The sequence below is a fragment of the Ovis aries genome, chromosome 6 (genome assembly GCF_016772045.2).
Source record: "Ovis aries strain OAR_USU_Benz2616 breed Rambouillet chromosome 6, ARS-UI_Ramb_v3.0, whole genome shotgun sequence".
NCBI classification, from domain to species: Eukaryota; Metazoa; Chordata; class Mammalia; order Artiodactyla; family Bovidae; genus Ovis; species Ovis aries.
This window is the reverse complement of record NC_056059.1, coordinates 17,849,203-17,865,520: the sequence shown is the minus strand read 5'-3', so window position 1 is coordinate 17,865,520 and position 16,318 is coordinate 17,849,203. Positions and strand designations below refer to the sequence as shown.

Here is a 16,318-nt window from a genome sequence, read left to right as displayed (position 1 = left end):
AATAACAGACCAGGACTAATGTCAAAGGATGTCTAAAAGATAAATAGAATGATTGGTATCAAAGGCCACAGAGGAACAAGTTCTAAATGTCACTATGCCAAATATTCATCAGAAGAGAGATGTTATGGGGAGGGAGGTGTGAGGGGGGTTCATGTTTGGGAACGCATGTAAGAATTAAAGATATTAAAATTTAAAAAATTTTAAAAAAAATCCTCAAAAAAAAAAAAAACAAAACAAATATTCATCAGAGTTGAAACTCTGGGAACAGACTATAAAACTGAAAATACAAGCTACATGTTCTTTGAAATGTTAATTCAATCTAATGCAACAATCATACATAGAATGAATTTCAGATCATCCCAAGCAACATGTTATACATAAGAATGAGACATTTTCCTTGCTCTCAAGATGCTTATAATTTTGGCATTTTCCCCATTCACTATGGAATTTCTTACATTTTCACTAGAACAAAGACCACAAAAGTGCTAGGCACCAAATTACACCAATAAGTTTCCACCAGCCCCTAAAGTCCAAGTCCTCTAAAACTTGTCTTATGAGTAGGATTTTAACCTGATGGATGATACTGAGTGTACACAGTACCACTACTGGTTAGGCCTGAGAGATACACCTGTGTAGTAAGACCCACTTACTCTTCTCAAGGAGCTTCAAGTTGTTTGAACCCTTTCAACTCTTAGAAAAGATTATCAGTCTCAGATATGGTAAGATGAAATACTTAAGGGAAGACAAACTGGGGAAAAAACATATTACTTACCTTTAATTTCTCCAGCCCGTGCTTTTTTGTAGAGTCCCTTGACATCCCTCTGTTCACAAACATGCAGGGGAGCATCGACAAACACTTCAAAGAAAGGCAAACTTGCACCCTCATGAATCCGCCTTGCATTGTTGCGATCCTTAGAAAAAAGACATGCGCAGAAACTTAACAAAGAATGCTCACAGGAACCAAGGGTACTATAAAAATAACAAGGACAAGTCAAAGAGCTTTTTGGTTGAGTTAGTGCAAAATGTATTAGCCAGAGTTTAATTTATATTTTAAAAATATAAACTGAAAATAAAAACCCAAGAAATTAGGTTAACAAGCCCATTCTGCATTAAGAATTTTAAAAGCATTGCTAAAAATAAAAATAAAAATAAAAAATAAAAGCATTGCTATTCTGAAAATCAGATATACTGGGAAGTTCCAGGAGGGAGAACAATAAATGCCCCACAAAAATGTTCACAGAAAGTGAAGAGGAGCTAAAAAGCCTCTTGATGAAAGTGAAAGACGGTGAAAAAGTTGGCTTAAAGTTCAACATTCAGAAAACGAAGATCATGGTATCCGGTCCCATCACTTCATGGGAAATAGATGGGGAAACAGTGGAAACAGTGTCAGACTTTATTTCTGGGGGCTCCAAAATCACTGCAGATGGTGACTGCAGTCATGAAATTAAAAGACGCTTACTCCTTGGAAGAAAAGTTTTGACCAATCTAGACAGTATATTCAAAAGCAGAGACATCACTTTGCTGACTAAGGTCCAGCTAGTCAGGGCTATGGTTTTTCCCGTGGTCATGTATGGATGTGAGAGTTGGACTGTGAGGAAGGCTGAGCACCGAAGAATTGATGCTTTTGAACTGTGGTGTGGAGAAGGCTCTTGAGAGTCCCTTGGACTGCAAGGAGATCCAACCAGTCCATTCTGAAGGAGATCAACCCTGGGATTTCTTTGGAAGGAATGATGCTAAAGCTGAAACTCCAGTACTTTGGCCACCTCATGCAAAGAGTTGACTCATTGGAAAAGACTCTGATGCTGGGAGGGATTTTGGGCAGGAGAAGAAGGGGACGACAGAGGATGAGATGGCTGGATGGCATCATGGACTCGATGGACGTGAGTCTGAGTGAACTCCAGGAGATGGTGATGAACAGGGAGGCCTGGCGTGCTGCGATTCATGGGGTCGCAAAGAGTCGCACACGACTGAGCGACTGAACTGAACTGAACTGAAACTTTATGAGGAACGTGAGCCAAAGCTCAGTTTGAATGCAAATGCCATCAGGCCGCTCTTTTAACAACCACTCAGCCTCAGCCTGTGCTGGCCTGAAAGTAACTTCACCAGAAATCCATTCAGAACCCTGAGGCTAGTTTATTGTCTTGCCAAATACAAACCCCTGCAGCCACTGCACATCTCTAACATGCCCCAAACTTTATTTTTCTGCCTGGCTCCGAACCCCCAACTCTGGTAATTACTTCATCGCCCAGTCTAAAATCTCTCCACCCTGGTCTTCTGGAATACTCCGCCCTTTTAAGTGAACTACTTCTTTCTGATCTTAACTAAAACCGAGTTCTCCCTTCAGGCGTCACTCCCCTGCCTGTTCTCAAAGTCAGGCTCCACATTCACCCAATCCATCCAAGGCAGTGCCACCATTTTTGCGGTCATTTACCATCATTCTTATGGTCCCTCCACTCGAACCTGCTTCTACTCTTACCAATGGCCACCCCTGTAACTTTAAAAAGAAAATCCCAGACACGAACGCTCTCCGTCTCCCCTCTGCCGTATAAATATACCTACATTCCCTCCTGCACTCCTGCCGTCAGACTGAAAATGCCCTACCCGACAATGGAATACTACTCAGCCATAGAGAAGAAGGAGATTTTGCCATCTGTCACAACATGGATGGGCCTGGAGGGCATTATGCTGACGAAACAAGTTTCACAGAGAAAGACTAATACTGTATGGTATCACTTACACGTGGAATCTTAAAAAAAATACAAGCTAGTGAATATAACAAAGGAGAAGCAAACTCACAGAGAGAAAAAAATCAGTGATTACCAATGGGGAGAGGAGGGAAGGGGCAACACAGGGGTGGGGGAGTGAGAGATACAAACTACTCAGTACAAGACAGGTTCAAGGATGTATTGTACGACACCGGGGATGGAGCCAATGTTTTGTAGTAACTGTAAATGGAAAGTAACTTTTAAAATCATACGTTTAAAAAAATCTCCTTCTGAATAGTTGGGGGTTGGGGATGGACATGTATACATTGCTATGATTAAAACGGATAGCAGAGAAGGATCCGCTGTATAGCACACAGAATTCTGCTCAATGTTGTGTGGTGGCCTGGATGGGAGGGGAGTTGAGGGGAGAATGGATACATGTGTATGCTTGGCTGAGTCCCTTTGCTGTTCACCTGAAACTGTCACAACATTGTTAATTGGCTATAACCCAATACAAGATAACAAGTTAAAAAATAAAAATCCCTTCCCTCTAATGAAATTTGCTCAGTCCACAATTCCTGCTTCATCTGCAATCTTCAACCTTCTCTTTCTTCACTGGCAACAAACAAGTAAAAGTCACTGTTTTCCCTTAAAAACAGGTGAACAAACAAATGATACAAAAATCCCCATCATCATGGGCACTTGCCAGGCCATCCTGCCCACATTTCACACGACTAGCTGTCCATACCCCAACAAGGCTACTCCCTGGTGGGTCCCACACAGGCTGCCCAGGGCTCCTTCCACTTCATCCCTCGCTGCAGCGCTGGTGTTGCCCACCGCTGATCAGGAGCCCACTGCTCACCCCACACAGTCCCGGAGCACTCTTCTCAACTGCTTTCACCGTGGAAACTACAACATACACACCAGCTCTCCAGCCTGAACTCCGTCCATTGCTGAAATTAAACACCCTTTTGAAACTTCCTCCTACATACACCCTCCTGGACACCCCCCATGTACCTTGAACATGTCCAAAAACTGAACGCATTCTCTTTTCTCCCAGGCTGTCCTTCCCACCCATGCTGCCCAAATCAAGGGATAAGAACACTATTCACCTGGAATCCCCAGAATTTTCCTGGTTCCTTCCCTTTGCCATCCCATCTTGTGCATTTTGCCACAAGGTCCTTCAGATTTTATCTCCAGACATTACACTAATCCACTCCTTGCCTAACTTCTGGTTCCACCTTATTTCTCTTGCCTGGACATGTATGACACTTCCAGCGTTGATCTTCTCAAAGGCACACTCTACACTGTACCCAGGATGACAAGATGATGCAAATTCAACCACGTCACTAAACTCTTCAGAGACCCCCCCCATTGCCATCAGGGTAAAACCCAAGCTTCTCAGAGTGACAGGACAGGCCCCCTTCACCTGGACCAACATTCTCAAGTCTTGTACTCGACGTTCTATTGATAATTAATGCCAGTCTTTCTACCAGCTTGCTTGGATCTGATGCCTTTGCCATACCCCCTGCAAACACGCTCAACCCTCTCCTGTGGCTACAGCAGTGTGCTCCCTCAGAGTAAGCTCCATGCTAAGTCCTCAGGAACCCTGCCCCACGCATCCAAGCTGGCTGAGGGCCTTGCTTCCTCTGAGTTCTCAGTGCTCACTCAGTCCTGTCTGACTCTTTGTGACCCCATGGACTGCAGCCCACCAGGCTCCTCTGTCCATGGGATCTTCCGGGCAAGAAAACTGGAGCAGGTTGCCATTTCCAACTTCAGGGGATCTTCCGGACCCAGGGATCAAACCCGCGTCTCTTGCATCTCCTGTACTGGCAGGTCGATTCTTTACCACTGTGCCGTCTGGGAAAGTACCCACCGTGTACCTCTGTCACAGATCCTAATGTACTGAAATAATTTCACGAGCTTTATGACGTTCGTTTCCGGCACAGCAGTTCAGTGGTGATCCTACTATTCCAACTGTCCTTCCAAATGAAGGTGTTCCCAAGTTTCCATCTGTCACTGTCTTCTCATTCTCTACACGCTTTTGTTTTCCAGCTTCATCAAGGCTTCAACTAATTGAGTTAATGACTTCCAAAACTGTATCTCAATTCTATACAACGTTCCTGAGCTCCAGAACACATTTCCAAACAACCCAGTGGTCATCTTAACCTAGGTACGCCACCGACACTTCATATCTAATCCACCTAAAATGACAGTTTTCTCCTCCCTTCCTACTCTACATCTTCTAACTCAATCAGACCATCTTCTCTTCAGAAAGCACCCTCCTTCATGTTCACCCCCAATTCTGCAATCAATCCAGGCACGACATCCCACTGATGCTACATGCTCAAGAGCTCTCAAATATGCCCCATCTTTTCTATTCCCACGGCCGGTGCCTGGATTCACCCCAAAAGCCTCCTAACTATTCTCCTACCTCTAGACCATTCTCATTCCAGGCTTTACAGTGACCTCACGAAAATATACACCCTGAGACACCATTCCCCAGCACAATCTCAGCTCTCCACCACCCCTGGGGCAAAGCCCTGAGCAGTCTGGAGTCTGCCGTGAGATTGCTGCAAGTGGCTCGAGCTGCATCTTTCCTCATGTTTATCCTGCAGAGCAGCCAAAACAAACTACCTACAGTCCCCCAGGTGCAATTCCCTCACGTGTCCACGCTTTTGTAACTACTGCAGTACCTCCTCTGTCTGAAATAGCCTTCTCCCTCCGGTCTAACTGGTACACTGAGTCACCCTTCATGACTCACCTCAAGCAGCATCACCTCTTTGGATCTTCCACAGCAGTTTTCATACACGTACCAAATTGCTTGCCTTAAGATCACATCTCTATGCTCCCACCAGATCACTTACCAGCTCCTTAAGGATAAGAATTATCAAGTTTATTTTTACAACCAAGATGCCCAAGTTCAGGGGTGACATAGAAGAATACACATATCCTATATAATATGACTTGGTACAAATATTATCGTGGATTTTTGACATGCTATAAACATAATCTAAACCTCATTTCCATTCTCAGTGCTTTTAGGCATGAAATCAACAGAAGTTTTGTTCCATGCTATGGAAACAACAGGGCCAAAAAAAGCATATTAGCATATACTTTTAGATACCCAGGTCTCAGTTGCTAGCTCTCCAAAGGTATTACTGACTTTTTCTTTTTCCAAGAACTGCAAAGATTCCCAGAAGGTGCAAGAATATCATCATTATTATATATCACTGTGAAAACTGTTTCATCCAAGGATTGAGGAATTCTAACAACTCTCATTCTCTTACACACTTCATTAGCAAGGATACTTTAAGCTGATGTACTGACACTGATCCCAATGCTTCAGGAAAATGAAAAGCAGCTAGTCCTCAAAGGGAGAAGGCAATGGCACCCCACTCCAATACTCTTGCCTGGAAAATCCCACGGACGGACGAGCCTGGTAGGCTGTAGTCCATGGGGTCACTAAGAATCGGACACGACTGAGCAACTTCACTTTCACTTTTCACTGTCATGCACTGGAGAAGGAAATGGCAACCCACTCCAGTGTTCTTGCCTGGAGAATCCCAGGGACGGGGGAGCCTGGTGGGCTGCCGTCTATGGGGTCGCACAGAGTCAGACGTGACTGAAGCGACTTAGCAGCAGCAGCTGCAGTCCTCAAAGAACCTTTTACAACTCCTGCCACACTTCAATTAAGTGAATCTCTGTGATTAACACTCATCACACTTAATCTATAATCTTTACAGCTCAAATTTTTTTTTGAAGTCTAAGTAACCCGTCCAGATTTACATTACAATAATAGAATTGTGCTATTACTTATTACACTTACTGAATACTTACTACACATCATCCCTGTGCTGAGAGCAGTGAATGCATGATTTACCTAATCCTCAGAGCAACCTCTAGCCTGGAAAATTCCATGGGCAGAGGAGCCTGGTGGGGCCACAAAGAGACACAACTGAGTGGCTGAGCGCACGCACGCACTCACACATGCACATGCGTACACACATACACACGCACACACACACACACACACTACACACACACACACACATACACACACACACATACATACACACACACACACATACACACACACATACACACACACATACACACACACACATACACAGCAATCCAACAAGGCAGGCATTACCTGAGCTTGGAAGGTTAAGTAAATTGGCCAAGGTCCTAACAGTAACTGGGAGAGCCGAGATTTCAGTCTCTTGTTTCCGGCTTCTAAGCTGCTATCTTTAACCACTAAGCTATCTCATCTGTTTTTACATATCTGGGCTCCCTAAGAGACTATGCTATCATTTAACAAATGTCTACTGTGTTCTAAATATCTACTGTGTTCCCGGATCTGGGCTTAGCGTCAAGATTATAAAGACCAATCAGACGGAACCCCAGCATCAAGGAGCCAGTGGGGTTTAGAGGCAGCAAAGCACAGTGGGCAAGAGCATGGATCCCAGTGATGCTGTCTGGGAGCAAATCCTTGCTCCTCCATGCAGTGTGTGAGCCTGGGTGATTCACATCTCTGTTTCCTCACCTCCACCCTCCTTACTGAGTGATGAGAGCTAAGGGAGCTAGTTCACATGAAAGCACTTTAAAACTGTTATCAGTACACAGTAAGTGTCCAGTAAATGCTGGCTGCTACTATTATCATCATCCCTGTTATCATTACTGCTGCCACTGCTAGTAACATTATCAACCAAAAAACTGGCATTTATAATAAAACAATGTGACCTCCCTGGTGGTACAGTGGATAAGAATCCATCCGCCAATGTAGGAGACACAGGTTTGATCCCTGGTCCGCAAAGAATCCACATGGCATGAGGCAACTAAGCCTGTACGCCGCAACTACTAAGACCACGCTCCAGGGCCCATGAGCCGACTAGTGAAACCCATGTACCCTCAAACCCGTTCGCCACCACTACTGAGCCCACGTGCTGCCAACTACTGAAGGCCATCATCCACCTAGAGCCTGTGCTCCAAAACAGAAGCCACCACAATGAGAAACCTGCAATGACGAGGACTCCACGATGGACCTGTGGTATCCCCAAAAGGACACCACAATGAAGAGGACTCCACAATGGACTTGTGATATCCACAAGAGGATACCACAATGAAGAGGAGTCCCCACTCACCCCAACTAGAGAAAGCCCGCACAAAGCAACAAAGAGACAGCACAGCCAAAAATCAATTAAATTTTTTTTTAATGTGTTAGGTACAATACCAAGGGCAACCAAGACAGATACCCAGCAAAGTATGAGAGGAGAAGATACCCAACCTGAGACTCAGAGCATGAGCAGGGGTCAACTGATGCTGAGGTGAGGCTAGGAGGAAGGCAATGAACACCTTCTAGGCAGAGGGAAATGAAATTCTCATGAAGAAAAACGACATGATTTTTCTCAAAGAAATACAAAGAAGTGAATTAGTGCTGCTATGGTCTCTATGAAAAAATGTGATGAAAGATGAGCCTCAGGAATTGTGAGTAAAAACAGTCCCAACAGGACACATGTTAAGAAATCTAACATTTTCCCTGGTGTTTAATGCATATTGAGTCTTTATTATAGGTTTTGTGAACTGAAAAGTCAAACTTGAAATAATTTGGCCATTGGCTTGGTCAACAACTTTGGTTATACTTGGTAGGGGCCAGGGGATGAGTGGGTCACAGCAAGCTTTTCAAGAATGAATTTACTTAGAAAGTTGCAGCATAGAAATGCTGTAGGTTAATTGTTTTAATCTGGATTTAGCCTCAGAGTACATGTCAATGTTTACATTACTTGCTTTTTCTGACACCATATTCTCAATATATTTAATTAGAACCACAATGGTGCAAAAGCCACATACCTGAGTATAAGGTGATATAAAACTTGTGATGCATACTAAGCCAGCATCTGCAAACAGCTTAGCTACTTCCGCGATGCGTCGAACGTTCTCTTCCCTGTCTTCAGGACTGAAGCCAAGATTTTTATTGAGACCTTGACGAATGTTGTCACCATCCAAAGTGTAGCATGGAATACCATGGCAAACCAAGTATTCCTCCAAAGCCATGCTTACTGTGGTCTTTCCTGCTCCAGATAAGCCTAAAAGTGAACAGTCCACATATTTCAGATAGAAAATTGAGGATAATTACTTAGTAATAAAGAATTTTAATCACAGGCTTAATTATATTCATTATTCAAAGCAATCTCTTAGTAACATTCTTATCCAATATTTCTCTGTAAGATTATACTATGTCTTAGCTAGGAAAACATCTATAATTTAACTATAATAAGCATTTATGTTTTAGTAATTCCTATCTAAATCCAAAGGTATCCCAGAAATCACTGAGCTACAAAGGCTTAACCAATCTGAATATCATATTTGGTTGAGTACAGATAATCACCAAGTCCTCTCGTTACCACTATTCTAAAGCTGCATGCCAATTCTAAAACAAAGTTATATGCCCAAGTTACTTCTGTGAGGGTAGAGAAAGAAAAGACCAAAGTCAGTGAAATAAATATTAGAAAGTGACCTCTAGATCCCAGGATCAACACTTCCCAAAGACTATCATGATAAAAGTAACTGAGAATCTAATTTATAACATAATTAATCTAGAAAGAAAAGAATATTCTCATTTCACCTTCCTCTACTAATGATGTTTAGTCACTAAATGATGAGAAGTGAAGGAAAAGAAAGAGTGTATTTATGCACTAAGATGTGCCATCTTAGGGAGCATGTTATTACAGAATTCACAACTAAGACAGGAGACGAGAGAAAACACTGAACCTCGTGTACTGAAACTCTTGACATTTCAGTATAGAAGGCAAACTTAAAAATAAATTTTAAAAACGATGATATGCTAAAAGGATCAATATAGCATTAGATGCTTTCTACATTAAAAATGTATATTAACAAGCATAGCAGGTAGTATATTTTCCAACATTGGCCTAAAAGTTTTTTTACAACAGGACATTGCCACTGTCCCATTCACAGGCAAAGTCTATTGTATTTCCCAGCCCTTGAATCTGGGCTGGACTTAGGACTCACCTATAACCAAAAGAATACAGTGAAAATGATGACGTGTGACTTCCAAGACTGGGTCAGAAAAAGCTATTCAGCTTCTCTTTGGATATTTAATTTGAGAGAACCCAGCTGTTAAACAGAGCTTCCCTGATGGCTCAGCTATAAAGAATCCACCTGCCAATGCAGGAGGCTCCAGTTTGACCCCTCAGTCAAGAAGATCCCCTGGAGAAAGAAATGGCAGCCTCCTCCAGTATTCGTGCCTGGAGAAACCCCTGGACAGAGGACCCTGGCAGGCTACAGTCCACAGGGTCAGAAAGAGTCAGACTTGACTTAGCAACTACACAACAGCTGTTAAATACTGAGACCACACGCTGGAGAAATGAGAAGTAGGTGTTCTAGCTGATAATCCCAGCCAGCTAAGATCCCGGCCGACAAGCAGCACCTACTGTGAAGCTCCTGCAGACACCTGACCAGCTATGGCTTTACCTGACTGGAGCCCAAGCCAGCATGACTGCAAGCATGCAAGACCCAGAGGGAACCTGCCCAGCAGAGCCCTCCTGACCTCCTTACCCACAGAACGGTGAGCAAGTTAAAACGGCTGTTCCGCACCACTAGGTTTTGGGTAACTTGTTACGTATCAAGAATGAGTAAACACAGAGGCTGAGGACACTGGGTTTTTCTGTCCTTTGCTTATTGTTGTTTTAAACAGGGTCTCTGTGCATGCAATTACTTAAACTAAAATGAGGTCACACAGGACTAGGATGGGCACTAAATCCAGGGACTGGTGTTTTTATAACAAGGCCATGGGAAGGCAAAAGCAGACGCTGGAGTGGTGTGCCTGCAAGCCAGGGAATGCTAAGGACTGCCAGAAGCATCAGACGCCAGGAGAGGGGCGCGGAACAGCCTGTCCCTCAGAGCCCACAGGAAGAAGCCACCCTGATTTCAGGCCTCCAGCCGCCTCCTAAACTGTGAGGGAATAAACTGTTGCTGTCTGAAGCCACTCAGTTTGCAGCAATTTGTTACAGGGGCCCTGGTGAAATAATATACAAATCAACATAAAAATACAAAGAAAGCTGATCTGAAACAAAATCTGAGAAAAGGCAGTGTTTCAAGAAAATGGCGTACAAACCTGGACAGATCTGGTTAAGCTACTGAATTGAAAGAAAAAGAAAGAAGTCATGAATTCTGTATCCAACAATATTGTCACCAAAAAAAAAAAAAAAAACCCACAATTAACAAGCCTGGTCTGGTGAATGTATATAGAATACCTCCCACATCAGGGGAATACATTTTCTTTTCAAGTAGAAAATTATGAAATTGATTACATCATAGACCTGAAGGTAAGTACCAAAACAAACAAAAAAAAATCTGATAAACAGCATTTATAAACATCATTAGTGGTAAAATAAAGGGAATATACTAGGTTCAAGAAAAGGAGTACTCAATTTTTAAAGATCAATCCACCCCAAGTTGATCTTTAGATACAACGTAACCCCAAACCAAATCCCAACAAGATTTTGGGGGAATTGGTCAAACAGATTACAAAACTCATACAATACAAAGAGCCAAAAAAAAAAGTCAAGATATTGCCAATGAAGAAGGTAAGAAGACTTACTCCACTGAATTTCAGGACTTTACAAACATACAGTAATTAAAACAGTGTGGTAATAACAGAGGAATAGACAAGTAAAGTATACCAGTGGAATCGATGAGAGTTCCCAGAAGCAAACCCACACATAAGTGGAAACCTAATCTATGATAGCTGGCACAGCAGATCAGAGAGAAAAAGGATACCCTCATCTGTATATTCTCTTGGGACAACTGATTATCTACATGGAAAAAAAAGAAAATGGATCCCTCCTTCATACTACATACAAAAACCAACTGCAGAAAGATAAAGAGCCTTAAAAAAGCAGGTACATGAATTTGCTGGCAAAGGTCCTCTAGTCAAAGTTATGGTTTTTCCAGTAGTCACGTAGGGATGTGAGAGTTGGACCATAAAGAAGGCTGAGCCCCAAAGAACTGATGCTTTCGAGCTGTGGTGCTGGAGAAGACTCTTCGGGTCCACTGAACTGCAAGGAGATCCAACCAGTCCATCTTAAAGGAAACCAGTCCTGAATATTCATTGGAAGGCCTGATGCTGAAGCTGAAGCTCCAATACTTTGGCCACCTGATGCGAAGAGCTGACTCACTGGAAAAGACCCTGATGCTGGGAAAGATTGAGGGCAGGAGGAGAAGGGGACGACAGAGGATGAGATGGTTGGATGGCATCACCAACTCAATGGGGATGAGTTTGAGCAAATTCCAGGAGATAGTGAAGGACAGGGAAGCCTGGTGTGTTGCAGTCCATGGGGTCGCAGTCAGACATGACCGAAGGACTGAACAGCAAAGAGCCTAAATGAGAAAAGCAGAACTTCTGAAAGAGTATAGGAAAAGTAATCATTCTTCACAAATGCACGTTAAAAGAAAAAGCTCGTAAAGAGCAGAAAAAAGTCAGATTTGTCACAACATTTAATAGAAGAAAATGGAGTAATGTTTTAAGAATTCTAAGACAAAGAAAGTAGGAACCAAATACATATTTTACTCAACCAAGCTGTCATAAAAGATGGGTAAGACATTCTCAAACATAAAAATTCAGGAAATTTAGAATCTAACAGAAAGCCAGCTTACAAAAACCACTTCAAAAACACAGACCATAGAAACGTGACTCAAAGAAAGAGCTCATGAGCAGACATGCCGTAATACAAGAACTGATGATTAGGTGGTAAGGGTGACCCAATTTACTCACAGAACTCAAATACAAACAATTATGTATATTTAAGATTCGGAACAGAATATGTTACAAGCATGCTCTGGCGAGTCTGACTCTTTGAGACCCCATGGACTGTAGCCCTCCAGGCGCCTCTGTCCATGGGATTCTCCAGACAAGAATACAGCAGTAGGTAGCCATTTCCTTCTCCAGGCGATCTTCCCAACCCAGGGTCAAACCCACATCTCTTTCATCTCCTGCACTGATAGCCAGATTCTTGACCACTGCACCACCTAGAAAGCCCATTACAAGTCTAGACAACGTAAACATAACAATTTACCATCAATCTCAACTTAGGAATGAGCAGATGGGAAGAACGCAAAAGTGCCACATACAGAAACATATCACCTATCTAACAACTGAAACTTTTAATTTATAAAAACAAAAAATGGGAATGCTGCTTTTCGGCAATCAGCAAAAATTTTAAGGATGAGTAATATCCAGGTTGACAAGACACTGGAAGATGGACCCTTGTCTACATTAGGAAAATACATAAGTCTAAATTTTAGTGGGTTGTGTGGCTATTAGCATAAGTGATGCCATCTTAGGCCAGTACAGTTCCCCCGTCCTTTCACTGACCCTACTCAGGACTATATTTCACTTCTCTGTCATCAAGAATTTGCAGTTAATAGATACTATTTAAAGATCATTAGGTCCAGGATGGCTCTATGTTCTGTTAATCCCCTGTTAAGGTCTTCAATGATGAAAGACCTTAGCTAACGTACTCCTGGTACCCAGAAGACTAGTTATCCATTCATAAATATTGACTTAAGAATAAACTTCCTATGTCCAAGCACGTACTCCCATGCCCTAGGTTAACTATCAAATTGTCCCAGGAGGTCCCTCGGCAGTGCAGAGTGCAGCTGAGAATGCTTCCAGATCACTGTCAGATCCCACCCAGTAAGTAGGTTACCCTATAATAAACTGATCCATTAATTATATGGAACTGCCTGCCTTGTTATTCAGTCTCAAGATACCTTCTCAATTCAGTAAGCACTCTTCATTCCCTCTGTCCTCCAACATGGGTAAACTGGCAAGATGCAGAAAAATTTTAAATCAAACTCCTAGAAGTGAAAAGATCCATCATTTTTAAAACTACCTCCAAAACTGGATCAATTTACCCTCTCCAAGACAGACTCTGGAAAAATCAACACAAGAAATCAGAGGCCAAAGCAAAAGAAGAATGACAGAAAATGTGAAATTCTTCATCGCTCATTCTTTCTCCTCATATGGTCTACATTAGAGCATCTTGAAGGCAGAATCCAGTTCTTATTTGCATGCAGAAGTTAACAGAATGTAAAACAATTTTAAGATGCATTCTGATTTTCCCCGTTTAACAGCAATTTTATAAAGAACAAGAGGAATTACCAAAAGAAAATTATGTTATTGCTGAGTACCTCTATTATGATGCTCCAGATACAACAGAACTCAAAACTGAAATATGCTTATTCCTAGGTCGAGGCTGTCTATAATAAGCACTGCTTTTGAAAACCTGGTTTAACTCTCTGGACCGTACCTGTCAGCCAGACTGTACAACCACGAAAGCCGCCTCTGGTCCCCACCACTTGTCCTCTCTTGTTCCTGCTGACATGGTGGGCTTGATAGGTGACATTCGTTGCTCTCTGCATCCCCTGGAAAAAAAAGGGGGAAAAAAAGAAAGAATTTTGGTCTACTTGAGTCCCTTAAAAGGTAAACATATATTCCTTGCAAACATACAGTAACTGCTCTATGTAACATGACAAAAGCAAGGGAAAAAGATGAACACTAACAGCTTTTCCTTTCTTTAGAGTACCTGGCACGGTGTCCAGTCCTTCACATACACCAATTGATTCAGTCTGCTGCTGCTGCTAAGTTGCTTCAGTCGTGTCCGACTATGTACGACCCCGTAGACGGCAGCCCACCAGGCTCCCCTGTCCCTGGGATTCTCCAGGCAAGAACACTGGAGTGGGTTGCCAGTTCCTTCCCCATGCATGAAAGTGAAAAGTGAAAGTGAAGTTGCTCAGTCGTGTCCAACTCTTGGCAACCCCATGGACTGCAGCCTACCAGGCTCCTCCATCCATGGGATTTTCCAGGTAAGAGTACTGGAGTGGGGTGACATGGCCTTCTCTGATTTAGTCCGCACAGCTCCCCAAAGATGCAGAAAGTCCTACTACTGTGGTTTTCCAGATTAAGGTGTTAAACTTGAGAAAAGTTAAATAACCTGCCCCAGTTCCCATAAACTGTGAATGGTGGACTCCAGAGCCCTGTCTTCTCACTCATTCACTCATTTATTCATCCATTCAACCAGTGATTCCTGAGGCCATACTGTACACCAAGTGAACAAAACAGGCTCCCTACCCTCATTGAGCTAACAGTCCACTGGGAGACAGACCAATAAAACTTAATTATTAAATCAGAAAGTGACAAGTGCTCTGAAAATAAAAAAGGATCAAACTGGAAAGAGAGATAGGGGGTGGCTGCTTCTTTAAACAGGATGATCAGGAAAAGCCTCTTGAGTAGAGGCATCTGAGCAGATTTCTGAATGAGGTGTGGAAGGGATGTCTGCAGGTATCGCGAAATGGGTAATGGAAACAAAAAATGGAATGCAACTGTTGTTCTCCCAAATTTTTTTCTTCTTAAACAAAAAGGGTATAAAATTACATAGGCTTCAAAGGATCTTTATAGACATTTCTCCAAAGAACAAACACAAATGGCAAATAAGCATGTTAAAAGACACTCAACCACATTAGCCATCCAAGAAGCAAAAATCAAAACCACGATGAGATACCACTGCACACCCACTAGGATGGCTATCATCAAAAAGACAGGCAAGGGGGCTTCCCTGATGGCTCAGCGGTAAAGAATCCACCTGTCAATGCGGGAGTCACAGGTTCGATCCCTGGTCCAGGAAGATCCCACGTGCTGCAGAGCAACTAAGCCCGTGCGCCACAAATACTGAAGCCTGTGTGCCTTAGAGCCTGTGCTCGGCAACAAGAGAAGTCACTGCAATGAGAAGCCCGTGCACTGCAATGAAGAACAGCCCCAGCTCACCACAAATAGAAAAAAGCCCGAACAGCAACGAAGATGTAGCACAGTCAAAAACAAATACGTAAAATAAAAATTACTTTTTAAAGACAGGCAATAACAAGTGCTAGTGAAGATACGGGGAAACCGGAATCCACATACATTTGCTGATGAAAATGTACAGCCACTTTGGAAAAGAGCAGTTCTACAAAATATTGCATATAATCACCAAATGATTCCCACTCCCAGATTTATACTCACGAGACGTGAACACACGTCCACATGAAACTTGTACACATATGCTCTAACAGCATGAGTCACAAAAGCCAATGGGTCAAACAACCCAACTGTGCATCACAGTAATTAAACAAAATGCTTTTTTTATTGTATGGTATATCCATATAAGGAAATATTATTTGCTAATAAAAAGGAATGAAGTACCAATACATCCTACAATATGGACAGACCTCAAAAACATTATACCAAGTGAAAGATGCTGGTAACAAAAGCCACATATTGCGTAATTCCATTTGTTAATATGTGAACCATCCAGAACAGCAAAATTTAGAGGGATACAAAGTAGATTAGTGACAGCCTCAGACTGGGATGTTAAGTGCCTTCTAATGGGAACGGGGTTCTTTTCTAGGGTGATTAAAATGCTCTAAAATTGACTGTGCCAATGGTTGCACAACTCTGTAAATACACTAAACAATGTGTATTTACAAATCGTACATTTTAAGTGGGTAAACTATGGTAGGCAAATTTATCTCAATAAAGTTGTTTTCTAAAA

At 42.5% G+C, this 16,318-nt stretch overlaps 1 protein-coding gene across 3 annotated transcripts in view; it reads right to left on the bottom strand.

Annotated features, from left to right (window-relative positions):
- The window catches only part of PAPSS1 (3'-phosphoadenosine 5'-phosphosulfate synthase 1), a 114,152-nt gene that overhangs the window by 85,496 nt on the left and 12,338 nt on the right, over positions 1 to 16,318 (bottom strand). For all 3 annotated transcript variants that reach the window (XR_009601133.1, XM_004009639.6, XM_012179553.5), the window contains exons 2-4: positions 14,042 to 14,156; positions 8,559 to 8,794; positions 773 to 911 (exon numbers count right to left, since the gene is read on the bottom strand). Coding sequence is in view for 2 of the 3 variants with exons in the window: in XM_004009639.6 (XP_004009688.1) it covers positions 773 to 911; positions 8,559 to 8,794; positions 14,042 to 14,156 (490 nt within the window). In the remaining variant the exon portion in view is untranslated. The remainder of the gene's footprint in view (positions 1 to 772; positions 912 to 8,558; positions 8,795 to 14,041; positions 14,157 to 16,318) is intronic.